This window comes from Lytechinus pictus, chromosome 3 (assembly GCF_037042905.1).
Source record: "Lytechinus pictus isolate F3 Inbred chromosome 3, Lp3.0, whole genome shotgun sequence".
In the NCBI taxonomy this organism is placed as follows: domain Eukaryota; kingdom Metazoa; phylum Echinodermata; class Echinoidea; order Temnopleuroida; family Toxopneustidae; genus Lytechinus; species Lytechinus pictus.
In genome coordinates, this window is record NC_087247.1 from 75,906,767 (window position 1) to 75,930,099 (window position 23,333).

Here is a 23,333-nt window from a genome sequence, read left to right on the forward strand (position 1 = left end):
AGTATAGTTTTCACATAGTCATCTGAAGATTAATGATTGAAATGGATTTCATGAACTTTGGTAAAAAAATTAAGAAATTGTTTGTTTCTGAATTAATAGAGTAATATGCCATTAATAACATAGTCTCTGTTACATTGAAAGAAAAGTATCCTTGAAAACTTGATCCAAAGACTCAAAGAGTCAAGAACCTGATGCTGATTCCTATATTACCCCTTCATTAAACTTTGTTTGGTTTGTACCTACCTGGCAAATCCTTGTGGTAACTCTCCAAGACCATACATTGGATAGAGGTATGGTGACTTGCCATAACGGGCAAGGCTTTCAGAGTACAGTTTGATCCTCTTTATAGTCTTTCCACATGGTTCATTTAGATAGCTATAAATAACAGATAAAGACCTTTTAGTCCAGCAATCAAAATGGTATACAAATGGTACACATAATCAAGGGAACTTGTAAGAATATCGCACACAAGGTAAATTTTGAACATTTGGAACACACTCGAGGCATAGTTGAAGTGAGGGCTGTTTCATACGAAACAATTGGAGATAATTGATGCAATCCTCAATGCATATTACATGTATGTTTCATAAGAGAGTGATCTAGGTATTTGATAAACCATCCTTATCTCAAGCGGTCAATAGAACTATTCATTAGTTTCAGCCACTAAATTTGTTGGTGCTCATATGAACCGTCATATCAGTCAATTGATAAAAAAGACAGAAAAGAAAAAAAATATTTGAGATTTTAGCAGAAAATGAAAGTACTGCTATGGTAAATTTCTAGGCACCAATTTACCAGTATTCTAATTTCTGAGATATGTGGGGATTTCAAATTTTTGATAAAATGAGCAAATCCCATTGGAAACGTGTACTGTAGCGAAGCAAAAAACAGCTGCACTCACTTAATATGTAATATGTTGTAACTGCATGCATTGAATTTGCACATGAAAGAGTGATAAAATGATTTGCTTGATATCACGCATTGCAATCGTGGTCAGGATTGTTTTATTCCCATGGCGTTTCGTACATGGAAAATCTAAACCACTCAAACTGAATTTACAATTTTGCAATATCTTCTCTAATTCTTGGTACTGTGTAAAAATAAAGATATCAATGTGAGCATGTGTCTTAGTCTTTTCTACCATGTTCATTTAGTAATTTAAATCCTGTATGGCTTGGGATAAAAAGTACAAATTGCAGTAAGCTTTGGAGTCGATTTTCTCTGAAATGGGTTTCACACCGTCATATTGTGATGAAAATGATTTAGATTACAAAATGACTGGTCAAGTGATAGATTTCAGCCATTTATTTGATTAGGATCCATATTATCATTTTACAATAAAGAATCATTTCAGAATATTCTTGGAATGTTGGAGGTTTGGAGGTTATTAATTTAGGTTTCAAGAATGGAGGAATCTTTGATACATGAAACTACATTGTGGGAAAAGTAACAAAGATTCTTTCATCCAAGTTCACATTTAACTAGTCAACTTGTCTAACTAGTGGCCATTCAAATAGAGATAAGGTTAAATAAAGAAAGTATTTGAACTGCTTCAGCTAACAGCAAAATACACAATATCTTTAAAAGAGTAATTTAAACTAAGCTTGAGTCATATCGATTATTTTGAAAACCGGTGTTCGACAGCTTTAATTTGATTGAACATCGATGCATCGAATTTTGAAGGCGCGGCGGGGAAAATCGAGTCAATTTTTTTTTGCTCCGGCCGTCGCGTTGATGCGCTATGCACGCACTGCATGCACTGATGACGGTACGTGCTGGCCGGATGAGCGTTGCACAAGCAGATGACAGAGCAAAGTTAGTTTGTATTTTCCATGATCACAAAACACAAAACAAGCCGGGGACCAATGCAGAATTCTTCCCAAAATATCATCAACAATGATATTTGCAGATGACAACATATAAGTTTAAAATTAAACAATATCAAAGACATGAATCACGCAGAGTCGATCCGAACGATTTTCGGTCAACTCGCATTCGTGGTCCAGACTCGCACACACCAGCCTGCCCGCAGCCCCGTACACCCACTCTCCCGAAACGACAGGCGTGCTTGCCAGCGCCAGCAAACAAGTGCAACCAGCGGGAGCACTGTAACTTGCCTGAGATTGTGTATTTGGATCCAAAATGAGCTCCAAATTGATGGGAATGAATATGTAATATTCTCTGGATGGTCATTTGAATTGGTATTCAATGCTGATATAACGATTGTGAGGAAAGATTGTGGAATATGAGTTATGACGATGTTCGATAATTAATCCTGATATGATAATCCATTTTTTAAAATTTTAGACACAAGACAAGAGCATGCGATCGAAATAAATATGAATGTCTCGGATCGAGCATATAAATTCATATTAATTCATATAAATTATTATTGGATGTTAAATAATTACGATTTATTAAGATTTTATGGCCATACTAAAAATATTGGCGATGTCAGCAAAGTATGTCATGTTCATACGGAAGTATTAATAGCATTATACTGGCATTATTTTAATTTTTATTCCATCTCTGGCCTGGACGTCTAGCTAGCTCAGAGAAAAAGAAGCACAATGCGCATGAGCGTTCGTTGACGTAGGACATATTTTCCATTCATGAAATCAGAGCCCAAAGTTGTGCACAAACTAGCTTCAAATTGATGGGAAAAAAAATCAAACGCAATTTTCTCTGTTTTTACATGTAAAATGTTATTATATGGTGATATTACGATCTTGAAAAGAGTTTCTGCATGTTGACAATGTTCGAGATTCAATCCTGACGTGATGATTTTTTTGTGCACTCACTCAAGTCGATCGTCATGTGATGTCCGTCATTGAAAATTGAAACGAAATACAAACGTTTCACATCAAGCTCTAAATTCATATTAATGATTATCCTATGCAAATTATTGTTAAATATTACGATTAAATAATGTTCTATGGTCATGATATTAATTCTGTTCATGATAGCAAGGTTTATTTTACGTTGATCGCGTCAATTTTTCGGCTATTTTCTGGTTTGATTAAAGCACAGTACTTCGCATGCGCTGCACAATCGATGACTTCCATTCATGAATTCATCGTGCATAAATTATCTCGGCACGAGCAGACGAGAAGACTCGAACTATTATCAAAATAAACTTCAAATTAATGGTGAATAGGCATCATAATTACACAATCGGTTTCATTTTGGGGGAATACAAATCGAGTAAGTAGTAGTCAAGTTGGACATTACTGTTTATTTTGATGACTGATTGTGTGAACCAAACGAATCGGCCGGCCGACGTATTTTTTTTTTTTTTCAATGCACCGATTTTGCAAAAATCTGCACCGGCGCTCGATGACATCGATCGAACACCGATTTTAAAATCGATTCGACTCAGGCTTAATTTAAACCATATCTGATATCAGATTGGTCTCACTTGTATACTGAAGAGATATGGATTGAAATCAAATTGAAACAATCACTTCTAACACAAATTAAATAAATAAAGCATTTAATAGAAAGTAAGAAGTTACAGGGAGCATTACCTGTCATCTCTATAAAGAGCTATGGCATGACCAGTGAAATCAATGGTAGATTCATCTAAGTCAAATCTTTTGTAGAGTTCCTTTGCAGTGGTCTTCTCTGGATCAACCTCATCTTTCAAATCATCAGGGTTGAATTCAACAATATACTTCAAGAATGCTTGGAATTTGGTCTTCTCCACCAAACCAAACAAAGCTGCAGGGAGAGATTTACAACTATTTAATCATATACATACACGTACCACCCGACTTATAAAGATTTCATATCCATGTTAATGACATTGCAATGACTGACTGTTCCCTTTGCCCTATACTCAAAAAGATAAAGCATAAAGTTGTTAAGCTTTTAAAAATGGCCATTTTGATGCCAAAGAAGACATAAAACATCACAGTGGGATCTTTTCCATTACATATTTATTGTGATAAATGTTGAGGGGGCTGAATCAGCACCCCTCCCCCCACCCAAGGGAAACTACACAATTGAGAAAAAGAAAACTGTTTACTGGACAGTATTTAAATGATTTGTAAATCATAAACAACTCTTGACAAGCGAGACAAGTCCAAGCATAAGGGAATAGAACTTGTCTGGTATTAACTTTTTTTTTTAATTGTCAATGAGAATGCTTCAGAGATCACAGAAGATTGTAATGTAATTATAAAAGTTATACACTAAAAGCAGAATAAAAACATTGGTAACTTGTCCCATGCCTGCCCCCCCCCCCATATCAAAGCTCTCTGCCCCAACTTCCCTTTCTTTCCCTATCTCTCTCTCTCTGTCCCTTCATCCCAAATCCTCCTCTCCTCTGACCTCTCAGTGCTACTCATCTTACCCCTTCTTCACATACTTACAAGATGAGATTGCTTCCTTTTCTGTAGCTGGTACCTTGTGGACCTTTCCCTTCTTGAAGACATAGCTCCCTTCTACAGACTTGAATTCAAGGTAACGAGTCACTCCAGAATTAATCAGTACGGTCACCAGCTTACCTGTGTATGAGGAATAAGTGAATTTGATATTTTCAAAAGATCTAGAATGAAGGTATTATCAGATAATCTGTTTTTCTGATTTGGAAACAGATAGCAAATATGGAGTATTGAGTCAAAACTGATTCTGATTTTGTGATTTTCAACAGAAAATGGTCCTTTAGCAATCATATTTATCTGGAATAAATTATATAAAATCAAACAATCGAAAAATTCACTTTTTTTTCTCCTTAAAAAGTGTGTTATATTTTAAACTGATGTAAGGTTTGATTCATCCAAGAAAAGTCAAATTACGATGGAAAAAATAAATCTATTCATCTGGACTTACTTTGATTGAAACAGAGAACAGTTTCACGTCCGATCCGAGATGCTTCTTCAGCTCTTATGAATTGGCATTGAGAGGGGGTCCGTGAGGTGGTCTACGTCAATGCAGAGAACCCATCTCTCAACAAAGGAGGAGGATTACGACACTACCTCTCTCGGATTTACAATTTACAATCCTGTAATCCGAAAAATTCCTCGACGTCTCCAAGATAATAACATCGACGGTGCTTCGGCGCCAATTGGCAATGACGATTTCCCGCCAATTCATAAGAGCTGAAGAAGCATCCCGGATCAGACGTGAAACTGTTCTCTGTTTCAATCAAAGTCAGTCCAGATGAATAGATTTATTTTTTCCATCGTAATGTGTTATATTTTGTTCTTTGAACTATGAAAATCTAACAACTTTAGATGTCTTATACTTTGCTTTGAAAAAAACAGAAAATAAAATTCAATTCAATTCAATTTATTTTCCTCAGCATAAAAACAATAAAAATAGTACAAACATAATCAGTAACATACCCAAATTAAAATAAAACATCATAGCAGAAAAGGGGAAAATATATACAGTGCGTCCCACAAAAAACGAAACCGAGATTTATCGATGATTTATCATAACTTAATCGCAAATACAATAGACAAATGACCTACCATTTTAAAGCTTAGAATCTCCTCTTTCATCTAAAATTGCTTAGATTATTTATCATTCACGCATGAGTGAGCAAAAACAATTTGAAAAAGGGATACCAAAAAGTCACTTGGCGGGCCGTATCTAGGTTTTAATAAGACAAGTGGAATGCCTCTGGCCGTCTCACCTGCATCACGCGATTCAATATAGCAGCAGTGCTGATTTTGAAAACTACTATAACTCGCACAAGATGTTCAGTGATACTTGGTTACTCTTATTTCCACGTTTTATGAACTAGACCAATACACTTATAGAGATATGATGGCAATTCAACAAATACCCCCAACGTGGCCAAAGTTCTTTGACCTTACATGACCTTTGACCTTGATCATGTGAGCTGAAACTCGCACAGGATGTTCAGTGATACTTGATTACTATTATGTCCAAGTTTTATGAACTAGACCAACACACTTTCAAATTTATGGCTGTAATTCAACAAATACCCCAATTTGGCCAAAGTTCATTGACCCTAAATGACCTTTGACCTTGATCATGTGACCTGAAACTTGCACAGGATGTTCAGTAATACTTGATTACTATTATGTCCAAGTTTCATGAATCAGATCCATAAACTTTCAAAGTTATGATGGTAATTCAACAGATACCCCCAATTCGGCCAAAGTTCATTGACCCTAAATGACCTTTGACCTTGGTCATGTGATGTGAAACTCATGCAGGATGTTCAGTGATACTTGATTGACCTTATTTATAAGTTTCATGAACTAGGTCCATATATTTTCTAAGTTATGATGACATTTCAAAAACTTAACCTTAGGTTAAGATTTTGATGTTGATTCCCCCAACATGGTCTAAGTTCATTGACCCTAAATGACCTTTGACCTTGGTCATGTGACATGAAACTCAGGCAGGATGTTCAGTAATACTTGATTAACCTTATGGCCAAGTTTCATGAACTAGGTCCATATACTTTCTAAGTTATGCTGTCATTTCAAAAACTTAACCTCAGGTTAAGATTTGGTGTTGACGCCGCCGCCGCCGTTGGAAAAGCGGCGCCTATAGTCTCACTCTGCTATGCAGGTGAGACAAAAACCACATTTTTAAAAAGTTCAATATCTGTTCTTTAATTTGATATCTCAATTTTAGAAAATGGTCAAGAAATAACAAAGTTCTGGTTATTTGAAATAAGGCTTGAATTTCAATAATTTCATAAAATGAAGAGGTTTTATAGGCTAGCGTTCAAACCACTCGACACTCCGTTTTGTTGACGATCAGCCATGCATTAAGTCTTTTGTTACCGTGCGATAGCTTCTGTGGAAAACCGGTGAAAACACGTTTATTTAATGAATTTATGGAAATACAAGCATTGTTTCGAGGGATCATAACTTTTTTACTACTTGACCATTTTCTGTGATTTAGGTATCAAAGAAAAGAGCAGATATTGAACTTTTTAGTCATGTGATTTTCTTTTTGAAATTCAGATACCCCCCGCCAAATGAGTTTTTGGCATCCTTTCTTCGAATTGTTTTTGCTCAATCATGCGTGAATGAGGAATAATCTAAGTAATACCAGATGAAAGAGGAGATTCTAAGCTTTACATTGGTAGGTCATTTGTCTATTTTATTTATGATTAAGTTATGATAAATCATCGCTAAATCTCGGTTTTGTTTTTTCTGGGACGCACTGTATACAAAAAAAAAAATAATAATAATAATCATGTAATTTAAATGAATATGTATTGATGATTTTGTACTTATGATTTTTCATTAAAACATTGAGATCAATTATCCTTTATAATTTCAACTGTCTGTTACAAAAGATTGAATTTTGAAATAAATAAGATATAATTGCCTCTGGTTGCATGACTATGTACATATGATTTAAAACAAAGTAATTGTAAATTGACTGGGGTAAAAGTCTAAAAGAAATCTATACATAACAAGTGGAGCGCCTCTGGCAGTCTCGCCTGAATTACACGATTCAGTATAGGGCAGGTCCAAGCTATTTGACTTGTGACGTATGGCACATTTAGAGACTTTTAAGTTGTATAACATAAAAAATAAATGCACAACAGAGAACCTTTTATTGATTTTGGAAGGCCAGTTGTGCCCTCTTTATTCAGTAAAAAAATTAGTGATCTACAATTCCATTAACGATGTAATAATTCAATTAATACGCGCTGTGATGTACGGGACCAGACAAAAGCTGATTTTTTTGAAAAAAAGTTTGTCATTAAAACTCTGTGAATGGCTTGGAATAGGCTGGAAATCTCTCATTATCATGTTTTCATCTTGTATCTTATCAAGTTTCATTAGCCATGAATGAAATGATAGAACTCATTGTTGTTATTATGTAATAGCTCAAAATATAAATATCCGTGCTGTGACGTACGGGACATTTGTCTATGCGCAAAACGAATGGGGAAAGTGAAATTTTATCAAAATTTATAATTAACTTGATGTACACTAGAGTAAGTTAAGTTTTACATGGATTATATTTCTTTAATACTATAGTATACAATGAAAAAAAAAACGTAGCAAACACTTTACGACCTTATAAATATTTATATGAAAGATGTCTTGCAAATAATTCCATATGTTTAAACGAATGGGGAAAGCGAAATTTCATCAAAATTTATAATTAATTGGATGTAAACCAAAGTAAGTAAGTTTTACATGGATTATTATGATTGATATATCTATAATCTATTATAGTATATGATGAAACAAAACATAACAAACACTTTATGACCTTATAATTTTTAAAGATTTAATTAACAACATAAGACATATATGTTAAGAAGAATGCTAATATATGCACCTTTGTTATTTATTACAAATGATAACTTTATTATCAGCCTTTTACCAATATTCCACCACTGATTATCTCAATTCACTTTATCTTTGCTTCTAATTGAAAAATAACCCTAATCAGAATTACGTAGAAATCCTATAAAGTATGGTGTGTCCTGTACGTCACACATTTGTCCCCATGTCACAAAGCTTAATTAGCCGATATAATTTAACATGAAATTAATTCAGTAAGTACACTTCAATTTTTGGTTGCATAGTAATATAAATTAGATCTCTCCAAAAGTGTGAAGAAAACTGTTCAACTTTCGTTAATTAGAATCTAAAAAAACATATGCTAAATTGTGATGTACGGGACACTGCCTATTGGACACCAGATAATTAATTAATTTTCAAAATCATTTTTTTTTCAAATGTTTGCATTAACTTAGCACTACACGTCCCAACAGAAATATGTGCAAATATATGATTTGCATTATCTGCAGATCAAAAATGCGATGTCCCGTACGTCACGCTAATTAAAAATTTCTTGGAATCCTGACCTTGGCATTCATTAAAAACTTTACGTTTTCAGAAGAAAAAGAAATATAGGGCAAAAAACTTCAGAGTATAAGCTTTAAAATGACATACAATATATTAGATTTAGGCAAAGATTTAATTTTGGCTTTAATAGGGGACAATAGCTTGGACCTGCCCTATAGCAGCAGTGCTGACTTTGAAAACTACAAGTACTATAAAATAATCATTCATAAAATACCATTCACATAGTGATATAATAATTCTTTGTTCACCGAGCCTAAATGACATTTGAAGTTTATCATGTAACCAAAGACTTGTCAGTAATACTTGATTACCCATATGTCCATATTTCATAAACTATATCCATAAACTTTCAAAGTTATGATGGCAATTCAACAATTACCCCCAACATGGCCAAAGTTCACTGACCTAAAATGACCTTTTACATTGGTCATGTGAACAGAAAATTGCACAGGATGTTCAGTGATACTTGATTACTCTTGTGTCCAAGTGTTATGAACTAGATCCATACACTTTCAGAGTTATGATGGTTATTCAACAATACCCCCACATGGCCAAAGTTCATTGACCTTAAATGACCTTTGACCTTGGTCATGTGACCTGAAACTCGCACAGGATGTTCAGTGGTACTTGATTACTCTTATGTCCAAGTTTTATGAGTCAGATCCATACACTTTCGAAGTTATGATGATAAATCAACAAATACCCACAACTTGGCCAAAGTTCATTGACCCTAAATGACCTTTGACCTTGGTCATGTGACTTGAAACTCAGGCATGAAATTCAGTAATACTTGATTAACCTTAAATCCAAGTTTATAAACTAGCTCCATATATTTTTAAAGTTATGATCGATGATGACATTTCAAAAACTTAAAGGACAAGTCCACCCCAACAAAAAGTTGATTTGAATAAAAAGAGAAAAATCCAACAAGCATAACACTGAAAATTTCATCAAAATCAGATGTAAAAGAAAGTTAAGATTTGCTTAATTTCACAAAACAGTTATATGCACAACCTGGTAGGTATGCAAATGAGGAGACTGATGATGTCATCCACTCACCACTTCTTTTTTTATTTTATTATATAAAATAGGGAATATCATATTTTTCTCCTCATTGTCAAGTGAAACAACAATTAATTCCTCCCTGAACATGTGGAATGAGCATTGTTTAATACTATATGATTCAGTTAAGTTGGTCCTTATTGTCAAATTTATCAAAAATGAAATATTGTATAATTCAAACAATAAAAAAAAAATAGTGAGGGACATCATCAACTGTCCCATTTGAGTTGTGCATGTTTTGTAAAAAATAAGCCAAACTTTAAAATGTCATAACTTACTTATTTTACATCTGATTTTGATGAAATTTCAGCATTTTCCTGGTTTAATTTTTCTCTATTTATTCAAATCAACATTTTTGTGGGGTTGACTTGACCTTTAACCTTAGGTTAAGATTTTGATGCTGATTCCCCCAACATGGTCTAAGTTCATTGACCCTAAATGACCTTTGATCTTGGTCATGTGACCTGAAACTCGGGCAGAATTTTCAGTAATACTTAACTTAAACAAGTGGAATGCCTCTGGCCGTCTCACCTGCATCACGCGATTCAATATAGCAGCAGTGCTGATTTTGAAAACTACTATAACTCGCACAAGATGTTCAGTGATACTTGGTTACTCTTATTTCCACGTTTTATGAACTAGACCAATACACTTATAGAGATATGATGGCAATTCAACAAATACCCCCAACGTGGCCAAAGTTCTTTGACCTTACATGACCTTTGACCTTGATCATGTGAGCTGAAACTCGCACAGGATGTTCAGTGATACTTGATTACTATTATGTCCAAGTTTTATGAACTAGACCAACACACTTTCAAATTTATGGCTGTAATTCAACAAATACCCCAATTTGGCCAAAGTTCATTGACCCTAAATGACCTTTGACCTTGATCATGTGACCTGAAACTTGCACAGGATGTTCAGTAATACTTGATTACTATTATGTCCAAGTTTCATGAATCAGATCCATAAACTTTCAAAGTTATGATGGTAATTCAACAGATACCCCCAATTCGGCCAAAGTTCATTGACCCTAAATGACCTTTGACCTTGGTCATGTGATGTGAAACTCATGCAGGATGTTCAGTGATACTTGATTAACCTTATGTATAAGTTTCATGAACTAGGTCCATATATTTTCTAAGTTATGATGACATTTCAAAAACTTAACCTTAGGTTAAGATTTTGATGTTGATTCCCCCAACATGGTCTAAGTTCATTGACCCTAAATGACCTTTGACCTTGGTCATGTGACATGAAACTCAGGCAGGATGTTCAGTAATACTTGATTAACCTTATGGCCAAGTTTCATGAACTAGGTCCATATACTTTCTAAGTTATGCTGTCATTTCAAAAACTTAACCTCAGGTTAAGATTTGGTGTTGACGCCGCCGCCGCCGCCGCCGTCGGAAAAGCGGCGCCTATAGTCTCACTCTGACAAAAACCTTATTTCAAAGTTTCATGAACTAGGTTCATATACTTTCTAAGTTATGCTGTCATTTCAAAAACTTAACCTCAGGTTAAGATTTGGTGTTGACGCCGACGCCGCCACCGTCGGAAAAGCGGAACATATAGTCTCACTCTGCTATGCAGGTGAGACAGTAACAATTTTGCATGGTGGATTTATGGCAAAAAAAAAAATGTTGAATGGGGGGGGGGGGGGCGAATTCCGCCCCCCTGGCTTATTAGGGCTTAAAGGAGAATGAAACCTTAGAACAAGATAGCTTGTGTGAAAACAGAAAAATCAAAGAAACAGATAACGAAAGAAAAATCAGACAAATAATGAGAAGGTTATGAGCATTTGAATAAATATTGCGATCACTAATGCTATGGAGATCCTCACACTGGCAATGCGACAAAGATGTGTGATGTCACTTGTGAACAACTCTCCCCATTACTTGAGTATATATTTCACTTAAATTGCCTCTTTTATCACATCTATCAGTAGATCAGGAGTTCTTTCTATCGGAGGGCATGTAATAGAGATTTTTAAATAATACATCATGGATAAAGAGTTTTATCACCATAAAAAAAAGCAAAACAAGACATTTTTGGGGTATTTTATAGTCCATCAAAGGGAAAGTTGTTCACATGAGACATCACACATCCTTGTCGCATTGCCAATGGGAGGATCTCCACAGCATTAAATGCTCATAACTTTCTCATTATTTGTCTGATTTTTCTTAAACTTTCGTTGATCTGTTTCTTCAATTTTTCTGTTTCGACAAAAGCCTACTTATTCCAAAGGTTTCATTCCCCTTTAAGTTAAAAACAGTGTGCTTAGAAACGCATGTACAGTATTTTTAAGTACCCAACATGTATAATTGTTATTTGATTGAATCGTAATCTAAAATAATGAATCCACATGTTTACAGCAAGATTTTAAATGTCATGACTTTCAGAAAAACAATTTTGAATTTATTTAAAACATCTAAGTGCAGAATTATAATTGATATCATACCTGACTTAAGTTTTCACAAATCAGTCAAATCTTATGGCTTGCACACCAAAGTTATTAAAACATACACTGTACCATACACGTGTACATCAGGGATTACTTTGCAATTAGTCTCTCAACTTTTTAAATAAGAATTTAACAATCAAAATTCAATGCAAAAAAAAAAAGAGAAATTAACATAAATCAACCAACAGGAATGGTAGGAAAAGTTTTGTTTGTTGCAAAATAATGCAATGGATATTTGACTTTCATTCTAGAATCTACTTATTATTTTACCTGTTGCCATGAGAAATTTCGGGATGAGATCAACGTTCCAGTCTCTACCTCTCCCCATACTCTCAGGAATATCTTCAGACTCCCTATTACAGTGTTTGAACAACTATAAAATAAAAGTAGAAAAAAAAATAATAATAGTAAGCAGGTTGTCACAAATCAAGAGAAGTTAAAATCAATATTTTTTTCTCTATTTATAGATATAATCATTTTCAGGCCAAAGTTCCCCTTAAAGTCGCTTTACTTTAACAGGGGGAGATAGGGGTTAGTTTGAATGCAGGGTGAGTTGAAACTTTGTAATTTTCTTAAACACCTTTATATAAATGTATGCAATACTGATCTCTATTTATTGCCATTAGCATGACAGACAACACCTGTGCAACAAACCTGTATCGGCCGCACAGAAACACTGTAAGCTTTATTGCGCTAACACTGCGCTAACAAAGTGCCCTGTTACAACCGGTAATCTTGCCGCGATGGCTAATGTCAAAGCATGGAGCTATTAATGCATTATTTACATCTGGGATCAACGCTTGACATCACAATCAGTATATGATATGTATATCATTATTCTTTAACAAATCAGCTCCTAACAACATGGGTAGAATGATCGCAAAGAAGGCGCAGAAAGCACTGTTAGAGCTTGTTAGGCGCGAGTTGTTAGGGGATTTGAGTCAGGCAAGATTTAGTTATGATTATTTGCACATCCTACAAGTTTAAAATCTTGTCTAGGAAAGAGTAAAGGAATGTAATTCATTATCATATAGGATTACAAAAATTTCCTTATTATTACATTTTAAACATGAAATGACAGCAAGAAGATAAATATTTACTTATTTAATTTAAAAAAATATCGAATAAGCTTTAAAGTATACACCCGAAGAATCAAAAGTATATAATGACTTTATGTGGTCATCATTGTAAAGGGGAAGTATTACTAATCAGATATATAACTTCACTTTTCAAAATAGTGATCAGAGTTTGCAGAAATCAGCTCTCAAAAATGATTTATTTTCATGCCATATTTCTGCCTTCCACCGGTGCTCTTGCGAGCTCCAGCTGAGTGACGTCACACAATGAGCAGTGAGCAGCTGAGCTGACAGCAGCCCATTGGAGACGATCTTTCCAATCAGCGTTTTTTGCTCTTAGAATTGTTTATTCCTCTTAAGATTGGTCTTGTTATATAGATAAAAGTTTGAATTTACTGAACAGTGAAAAAAAGTGCACATTTAACGTATTTTGGTAACCGACATTTAGCTTAGAAATTTTTTTTTTCAAGAAATATATGTGAATAAACAAAGCATATTTTCACGTAGAAATCACACTTGCGTCACATTAATATTATAATCAATATAAAGCATAGACATTCTTCTTTATGACTGAACAAAAATTATGAAATTTCATTAAGTAGCAAAGTCAGGAACCACAAAAAAACACGGCAATATCCATCGCGAAATGACTGAAATTGCAGTTGAAGTGCCGAAGCATTATTAGGCAACAGCGGCGAGCGGACTTTATTTCATATATCTTAAAAATGCCTCTCCGATAGGGTAATGGTCTGTGGCCAAATGCGTTGGCCATTGTTTTGTCATGTGCGAGGACCCTGGTTCGAAACTCGGATTTTTTTTTTATTCCTTCCCCGTCCCTACCCATCTTTTTTTCTCTTTTTATTTTCTTGTGAAATTCTATTCAGACCTGTATCTATCAAATCTTGCTTCTTAATTGCTGCTTTTGATTTTCAAGTTCTTGATTAGATTATTTCTACTCTTATTTGGGATGGGAGGGGTAGAGTTAAAAGTCAAGTCCACATCAACTAAAAATTATTTGAATAGAGTAATTTCCCTTGTTGTTTTTACTCAAAACAGTCATATACACAAAACAATGATATGCAAATTAGAGTTGTCACTCACATCACATTCGTTTCTATTTTTTGTGGCATTTTGTTTTTTATTTAACTCTTCATCTGATCACAATAGGTTATATTTACGGAACTGTTAAAATAGTAATTATATAAATTTGAATCAAAGTTTTTATGAAATTTCCTGCAATATCTTGTTATTTTTCTTTAAATTCAAATGAATTTTTGATTGCGTGGACTTCTCCTTTACTCTTAATGTAGGGAATGCATAGCAAAATTTATCCAGAAACAAAATTGTCTTAGAATATGCAAATCAGTAATTGGACACATGTTCACTTTTCTTTCATCCAGGCCACTTCCTCACATCCACCAGGCTTTCAGTCTTATAACAAAAATGATGAACCATCACACAACATTCACAGTGCTTCACAATAAATATTTCACTTCTGTTCATACATGCAATAAATATTGTGGAAAACAAATAAAAGGCGTACCCATATTCAAATACCGTTTAAAAGGACAAATATATTATACCTTTCGAGAAAAATCAACACGTTAAATATCTGATAACAAAACATAATTATGGGGCACTGCAAGAAACTTATGTTCAATTGCAAATCTAACGTAAGTCTTAAATTCAAATTCAAGCGTAATAAGGTCGAGTTGCAATCGCAATTCAACTACATGTTTAATCAAAGGACTTACCCTTGATTTGGGACGTGTGATTGAGTATAACATTTCTCGCAAAATGCCCTAGTAACATTAAAATTGTTCTTTCGTTTTAAATTGTGTGTTATTATTTTTGACAAGCTGTATTCCTGTCCAAGTCAAATTTCTTAGTTCTCTCCAAAACTGTGCTCAAAATTGTTTCCAAGATTGATAAAGAAAATTTTTCTTTTGTATCATTATCAGTCCACAACTTGCAAACCGTAGGTCCTGGAAAGAGTGAAGAAAAAAAAAGGCTATATCCAAATCATAGTAAAAGGACATGATGGAATCTCCCAGATTGAGGTAGCAAGCAGAGACCAGAAGTCACCAGAGTCAGCAAGTGTGCAGATCTGTGTGTAGAAGAGAGAAAAAAAGAAATAGTTTAAATAATCAAATCAATGTATGAATTTAATTATTGTGATGATTGATGATGTGCGGTGGCATGTAATTCCTGGTCAACAACAAATGATAGTAGGTTTAGACACCTGAAAAGTTCCACTCAGAACACTGGTGCTCTACCTCAAGTGATGTTTGTGTAGGCCCCACTCCACTTCTTTACCGCTACACTACCGTACATGTACGCCACACCTACCCGGGTAGGTGTGTAGCGTAGTGTAGGCTGTAGCAGTAGTGAAGTGGAGACTACACGAAGGGCAATTCCATGAGATAGGTGCCATGGGGTGAAAAAATAAATTCATATTTTGGAATTTATAACCCACCTAATTTTGTTCAGTATACTTCTGGGCATACGGAACAGCAATTTTTTTCCAAAATTTCCATCAAGAATTGCAAATATTGAACTTTGAACTCAACCTACAACTTTATTGAGAAAAACAGTAAAAATTTACCTAAAGAATTCATTTGAATTAAAAAATAATTAAAGAATGGTCAGCAGTTGTTTAGTTGATTTTTAGAATGTATGGAGCATTAGTTTTGAGTTGCCGAAGACACAAAAATGTCTTCCAATCCCCATGAGTGGGTAAAAAGCATGCCACCCCATTGCTTAAACCAATGTAACGTGAGTAACGAAAAAGTTTGATTTTTTTAATATTCCCTTCCATTCAAAATGTGCCAATGAAAATTCTCTTCATTCTCCTTGTACCTGATAAGAAAAATAAAGTAGGAGCTGTATACATGTTATGGTATTACAATAAATGAGGCCCCAAAAATGTAACGTGAGTAACGATGGTGTAACATGAGTAACGGCATAAAATTGTGATATTGATATGTTTTTCACAGGCTATGGTACAGTACCCTTTTACTGTATGACTAAGGGGTAAAAACAAAGAGTTTGGTCCATTAATGACCTTTAATTACCCTTTTGAAGTGGTCATTACTGTCATTAAAGACAAATTTCCCAGTTGTGGTAACGATCACAAAATTAATTCGATCAGAATCAAATGAAATGACCAACCAAATGTTTGTATATTAAATAAATAAATAAAAATGTGTCAAATGGCTCTTGAAGGAAATGTGTCATTGCTGACAAATTAGCAAAATAAATTCCATCAAATGTCAGGTATTTTTCCAAGCAATATTGATACACTGTCCCACATATGCTTTTCTGTGTTAGTGATCATAAAAGTTGTCAGTTTTCAGCTAAGATTTCATGATTTCACAAAGATAAGTTTATGTTATTGTAGCATATCTAGATCTATGATAATCGAATGACAATCAACCTTGATTCTAAAGACTTTCCCATGAAATAATTGTTTGCTGCAACTACATGTACATTCTTTTGCCATTAACATAGATAAACCGGAAGTAGCTGATAATTATTGCCCTTTCAAGTTTACTGTTCAGGTTTAAGCCTTTCTCAGACTTTTCATCAATAAAGATGAATACATTTGTATCTTTGCTTATAAGAGTCTGCATGATTTGCATATATATATCCTAATGTTTAAATACCAACACTTAACTTTGGTGCATTGCTTTCATGTACTAGAAATAAGTTCGAAGAATAAATTATTAACCTGGATAATAATTACAGATGGATAAAGCACAACAAATAAATACACTTCTTTATTTCATTTTAGTTTGTTAAAGGTGGCAATTTCTGTTTTCACAATTTGCATTTTTTTTAAGGGGGAAGGGATATATGATAATTTCTTAACCTGCAATAGATATAATTTTTGGTCAGAGTTACACTATTATCTGTTTAACACATAATTCTGCTCCCTTAATCTTTAAGCAAGCACATTAACTTTATCAGATAGGTTTGCTTAATATTGCTTACAGTACAATTAATTCATTCATGAAAGAGAAACATACACTGTTTAGAGTATATACATGTAAGTTCATGTGTTAGGTTGGATCAGATTGCACATAAATGTGGTGTGGACTCTAGGGGAATATTTTCTTAATACTCATTCTGCCAGTTGTAATACTTCACGATTATTAATATCTTCAAATGACTAACTACATAAAATTCAAGTGTCTCCTGACTCAGTGATTCAGAGAAACTTGAAAGGAATTTAATTTTAAGAGAATAGAATTAAAGGAGAATATTTTTCACTCCACATCACTTACAAAATGCATGTATTATAACTAAAATTGACATTGTACGTGTATGTGTGGTAAAATTGCTTAAATGTTGATGATAAGCCATATAAAATGGGCTATAAAGCAATTCTTGAGAAAAGAGGTTAACAAAACTGTTCCATTTTATGCCTAAAATAATTTTAATAGTTAATTACATCTAAATATACACTTTCAAGCAAATATTCATGGTCAGGAGCATGGCAATGAATTATGTTGAATATGTAACGTGAGTAACGTGAGTAACGCTAATTTTGGTAAATTTGTCAAAGATGTGAAATGTTTCAAAAATTCTGAGCATCTAAATTTGTGAACCTCTATGTCAGTTATAAAAATCATAAACCCACTACTTGCTATTCCACCCAGTATGAGGACACTTTTTGAACAAAGTCATGTTCTTGACTTATGTGGTCCAAAAATGTAACGTGAGTAACAAGAATTAGCTTGCCTATATTTTATGGATAGAATTGTCAAACTAAATTATGATAATATACCAAGGTGTATTAAGTTATCATACACCTTGTACAGAAAAGAGAGATTGTCAAACCCCACAGTAAGCAAAATATGGCAATTACAATATGTTAAGGTGCCTAAATTGTGTAACGTGAGTAACATGGAATTGCCCCGAACATCACTTGAGGTACAGTGCTCTCTGAGTCTCTGTGTCATTACAAAGATTGCATTTATCTTCATTGTTGAAGGCATTACGCATACATATATGCAGCAACACTCTAATCAGAAAGAAACACCAGACTCTAATTTTGGCCCACCCAAGGGTTCATTACATGCCGCCGCGCACAGAAAATTCAAGCCATAGTGGCATAGAAGTTGTGTGTTGTGGACCCAAGAAGTGAGATCCCAGCACGCGCGACCCACTAGTTAGAAATCCACTGCCAAACGCAGTTCGTGGTGCGAGGTTAGTATACTAATACTAACCTCGCAACACGTGTGAGTGATTTTGGCCAGGAATCAGGGTAATCACTGCTGAAAATTTGTCTGGCTTCATGACATCGGCATCATGGTGATATAATTCTGTGTATAATAAAAACTTAAACATTCCTCTGAAACAGCAGATTTTCAGCCATGGTCCATACCAGTGCTCCTAAATAATTTAATCGCCTGCCTGAGTCCTGACCAGTTTTAGAAATCTGAAGAAAAAATCTGCTGGAATTGTGCAAAAACATTATTTCTAAAATAAAGACTTTTTAATTTTAATAGTAGTTATGCCAAAATGCATGATTCTAAACTTATATCAGATCTGTATCTGTCATCTGACCCGAATGCATCGTCAGAACAAGTACAGTTTCCAAACATGCTTACCTTGACTTTTGACTGGATCAAACAGCATAACCTGCAACATGCATCGGGAGCAAGTGAATGGGACCGTGCAGCTTGGAGTTTTTCAATAGTTAGTAGAGCAAGCCAACACAACGAAGACTGTCGAGTGGACAAAATCGATCTTTCCAGTTCACAATTCAATAAAAAACGGGCAAAATAACACAGCTCTGGTTCCCTTATAGTCTGAAGTTGTCGAAAACAGAATTTGGATATCACAATACATGAAGAAAACGGTAAATTCGAAGAAAAGTAGAGACAAGGAAGGTGAATCAGCTATCAGTGTACTGCTGGCTTGCACAGAGAGCTGAGTGAGTCGATCATGTGACGTCATTATTCTCGCCTGTATTTGATCGTGTGATTGTCTGTCTGGGGGCGGCTGGGGGGCTGAGAAGGGTCTCTAATAATTTCATTTCTTGCATTTCCACGACATCAATAAGACTTTTTAGTGACATATTTGTGTATAAAAAGACAAGACCTTTCCATTCATTTATAATTTGTCTATAATCATCACTTTCGTGAATTTTCTTTGGATGTATACTTTAAAAAGATTAAGAAAATTAGCATATCATGATAATACGATGGAGATTCTCTACCAAAAGAAAATGCAATCCCACTTTTCATCAGTTTCTTTTGTTTGAAAATGCTCTTCACAGACTTCACTCATCATGCTCATGATAGAGTATTTGCCAATTGTGATTATCATGCAATGAATTTCATCAGCTATTGCTCTTCTTTCTAATGTACATGTACATGTAGCGTCTATTCTTAAAAGTGTCTTCAAAGACTTAAACAAGGCAAAAGCGATTTTGTGTCTTGCCCACTTTTCACGAGGGCACGCAACAGAATTGTATCGAAACTTCATTGTGAAATGACTGGGATGGAATAACACTTGTCATAAGAGCCTTCCACACATGTAAACTTTAATGCTGACCTGAAAATGACCTTTGACCTTACCATGTGACCTCCGACGGCAGCATAACATGCAGGTCGCCTAAAGTACATCTACCATCCAAGTTTTGTTGAAAAGTGACGTACGGTTGAGGAGTTAGGTGTCATAAGAAATTCTTGCATGTAAACTTTAATGTTGACCTAAATATGACCTTTGACCTTACCATGTGACCTCCGACTGCAGCATAGCATGCAGGTCCCCCCCCCCCCCCCAAGTCCATCCACCATCCAAGTTTGGTTGAAAAGTGACTTACGGTTGCAGAGTTAGGTGTCATAAGAGAGTCTTGCATGTAAACTTTAACGTTGACCTGAAAATTACCTTTGACCTTATCATGTGACCTCTGACTGCAGCATTACATGCAGGTCCCCCAAGTCCATCTACCACCCAAGTTTGGTTGAAAAGTGATTACGGTTGCGGAGTTAGGTGTCATAAGAGAGTCTTGCATGTAAACTTTAACGTTGACCTGAAAATGACCTTTGACCTTACCATGTGACCTACGACTTCAGCATAACATGCAGGTCCCCCAAGTCCATCTACCATCCAAGTTTGGTTGAAGAACGACTTACGGTTGCGGAGTTACATATTATAAGGTTTGTGACGGACGACATTTGGATCCCTATGTCTTGCCTTCACCTCTGGTGGGCGAGACAAAAAATGATATAATTTAAAAGAAAAAAATCTTGATGAAAAGGATCATATCTTGGCACTAATCAACATCCCCTGCTATACCCATTCTTTAAGGGACGTACTCCAGGCTGAAGAAAGCAATACATTTTGAACAGTAAAGTGAGACAAACAAAAAACTGACAAATAGATAACAAGGCAAAGGCGATTTTGTGTCTCGCCCACTTATGAAAATAAACAAAAATATCATGACTTGCGAGGGCACGCAATAGAATTGTATCGAAACTTCATTGTGAAATGACTGGGATGGAATAACACTTGTCATAAGAGCCTTGCACGTAAACTTTAATGTTGACCTGAAAATGACCTCTGACCTTACCATGTGACCTCCCACTGCAGCAAAACATGCAGGTTGCCTAAGTACATCTACCATCCAAGTTTTGTTGAAAAGTGACTTACGGTTGTGGTGTTAGGTGTCATAAGAGAGTCTTGCATATAAACTTTAACATTGACCTGAAAATGACCTTTGACCTAACCATGTGACCTCCGACTGCAGCATAACATGCAGGTCCCCCAAGTCCATCTACCATCCAAGTTTGGTTGAAAAGTGACTTACGGTTGCGGAGTTAGGTGTCATAAGAGAGTCTTGCATGTAAACTTTAACGTTGACCTGAAAATGACCTTTGACCTTACCATGTGACCTCCGACTGCAGCATAACATGCAGGTCCCCCAAGTCCATCTACCATCCAAGTTTGGTTGAAAAGCGACTTACGGTTGTGGAGTTATGTGTCATTAGATTTGTGACGGACGGACGCCGGACAACATTTGGATCCCTAAGTCTCGCCTTCACCTCTGGTGGGCGAGACAAAAATTGAAAATGAATACAAAAAATTATGATATCTTAAAATTTTGCATTAGGCCCTATTTCGGTGAAATTTATATTCATGTCTTCAGGAATATGCAATGAGGGTCTGTTGTATCAGACAAAATTAGGTTTATTTAAATTTTGTCCACCCAGAATATTGCTTCAAAGATCATCATTTCATACTCGGGTGACATATACACATTCGACACAATTACGAGATCATTTCAATAAAATCAGAAAAAGGGGAAAGAGCTAGAGGATATGGCATCATCGTTCCATTTATTGCATATTCATGGCCACATGCTGCTCAGTAATATCATTTGCAAAATACAGTGTTAAATTTTTAATATTCAAGAATTTGTTATATTTTTATCAGATTTTGATGAAATTTTCGGCAATGTGCTCATCTAATTTTACTCCATTTATTCATATATTGTTGTGTGGGCCTGGAATACCCCTTTAATTCGGTCGAGGTCTATTTTAAATTACTTGGTATAAAAAAGGGAGACAAGTTTTAAAAGAGAAATTATTCACTAACATCGTCACTATTGGTGCCCTTGGCTCTGTTAGCGATTTGTATTACATTAGCTTCTGCTGGGCCTTTTAATGTTAGACCTCCATCAGTAATACAACCTTCAAAAGTTCACGGCCGCGTCTGCTATCACCACGAGGTTGAAGAGAAGATGTCTATCATCATAAAGGAGGTAAGAGAGTTAACGCATTGATCTCCGTCAGTAATACGACCTTTAAAAGTTCACGGCGGCGTCCACTATCCCCATGAGGTTGAAGAGAAAATATCTATCCTTGTAAATCACTGCGTCTTTCTCCCTGATTAATGCGACCTCTAAATAGCTAGCACCTCAAAAAAATCTTGAAATGGTCGCATGTCATAAGGTGGTCAAATTTCGCGAACAGGGTAAAAATGGTTAATTTTTTTTTATTACCATTCTTCAAATAATGAAGGAGGATGTTATCCCAAAATAACTTTATTTTTTCTTAAAATTGACTAATTCATATCTAATTCAAACATTAACTTAAATCTAATTTGAATTTTCAAAAGCGTTTTTTCTCAAATTGGACCTTCTGCACATAAAATGGTGAAAAAAATTAATGCTACATTGGATCACTCTAGTATTTTGCAGTTATATTATTTGAACATCAATGCTTATATCCATAACAAAAAAAATTGTAATCTGTTATTGCATGCATATCAATTACATCTAATTTCAACAATATTTACTTTTGTATTTTTTTTTCAAAAAAGTGACTCACCCTTAGATGCCTTGCAAATTCACTACACCATGAATAGAAAAAAAGAAGGTTTTTTTGCAATGATACAAGACTTTAAGATGACGTTTACAAATTAAATACTTAACAATTTTTTGCTAAAATTTACTAATTAGATACATGTAGGTTGCAAATTGGAGCTATGTACAGTAATATGCACATGTAGCTAATTCTTGAATTATATTTTCAAAGTTGTCAAATTTGAATAAAAAATTAATTGTTCTTTGCATTTAAACTGACAAGAAATATGAGACTGACAGTCAGTATACATGTATATGTACATATCATGACCTAAGGAAATATATTATCGCATAACAATACATGTTTTAGTTGTTATTTACCAGTCAGACCGCATGTCCCTATGCTAATGAGCAAAAAGGCCAGATTCATCCAAATCATCTCGTAGCTATCATCCTCCGTGCAAAATCTCGTGATTCGTGAGATTTTCTTTCTCTAAGAAGTTACCTGTTTTAACCTCAAGTTAAATGAAATATTATTGCACCATCAGATAGAGTAAATGTTACTCTTTCATATTGGTCATTTT

At 34.8% G+C, this 23,333-nt stretch overlaps 1 protein-coding gene across 1 annotated transcript in view; it reads right to left on the bottom strand.

Annotated features, from left to right (window-relative positions):
* LOC129256686 (rab GDP dissociation inhibitor alpha-like) overlaps window positions 1-23,333 on the bottom strand; it is a 40,066-nt gene that overhangs the window by 7,943 nt on the left and 8,790 nt on the right. Inside the window, exons 2-5 of the mRNA XM_064097737.1 lie at window positions 12,625-12,727; window positions 4,374-4,508; window positions 3,528-3,720; window positions 244-375 (exon numbers count right to left, since the gene is read on the bottom strand). Coding sequence (XP_063953807.1) covers window positions 244-375; window positions 3,528-3,720; window positions 4,374-4,508; window positions 12,625-12,727 — 563 coding nt within the window. The remainder of the gene's footprint in view (window positions 1-243; window positions 376-3,527; window positions 3,721-4,373; window positions 4,509-12,624; window positions 12,728-23,333) is intronic.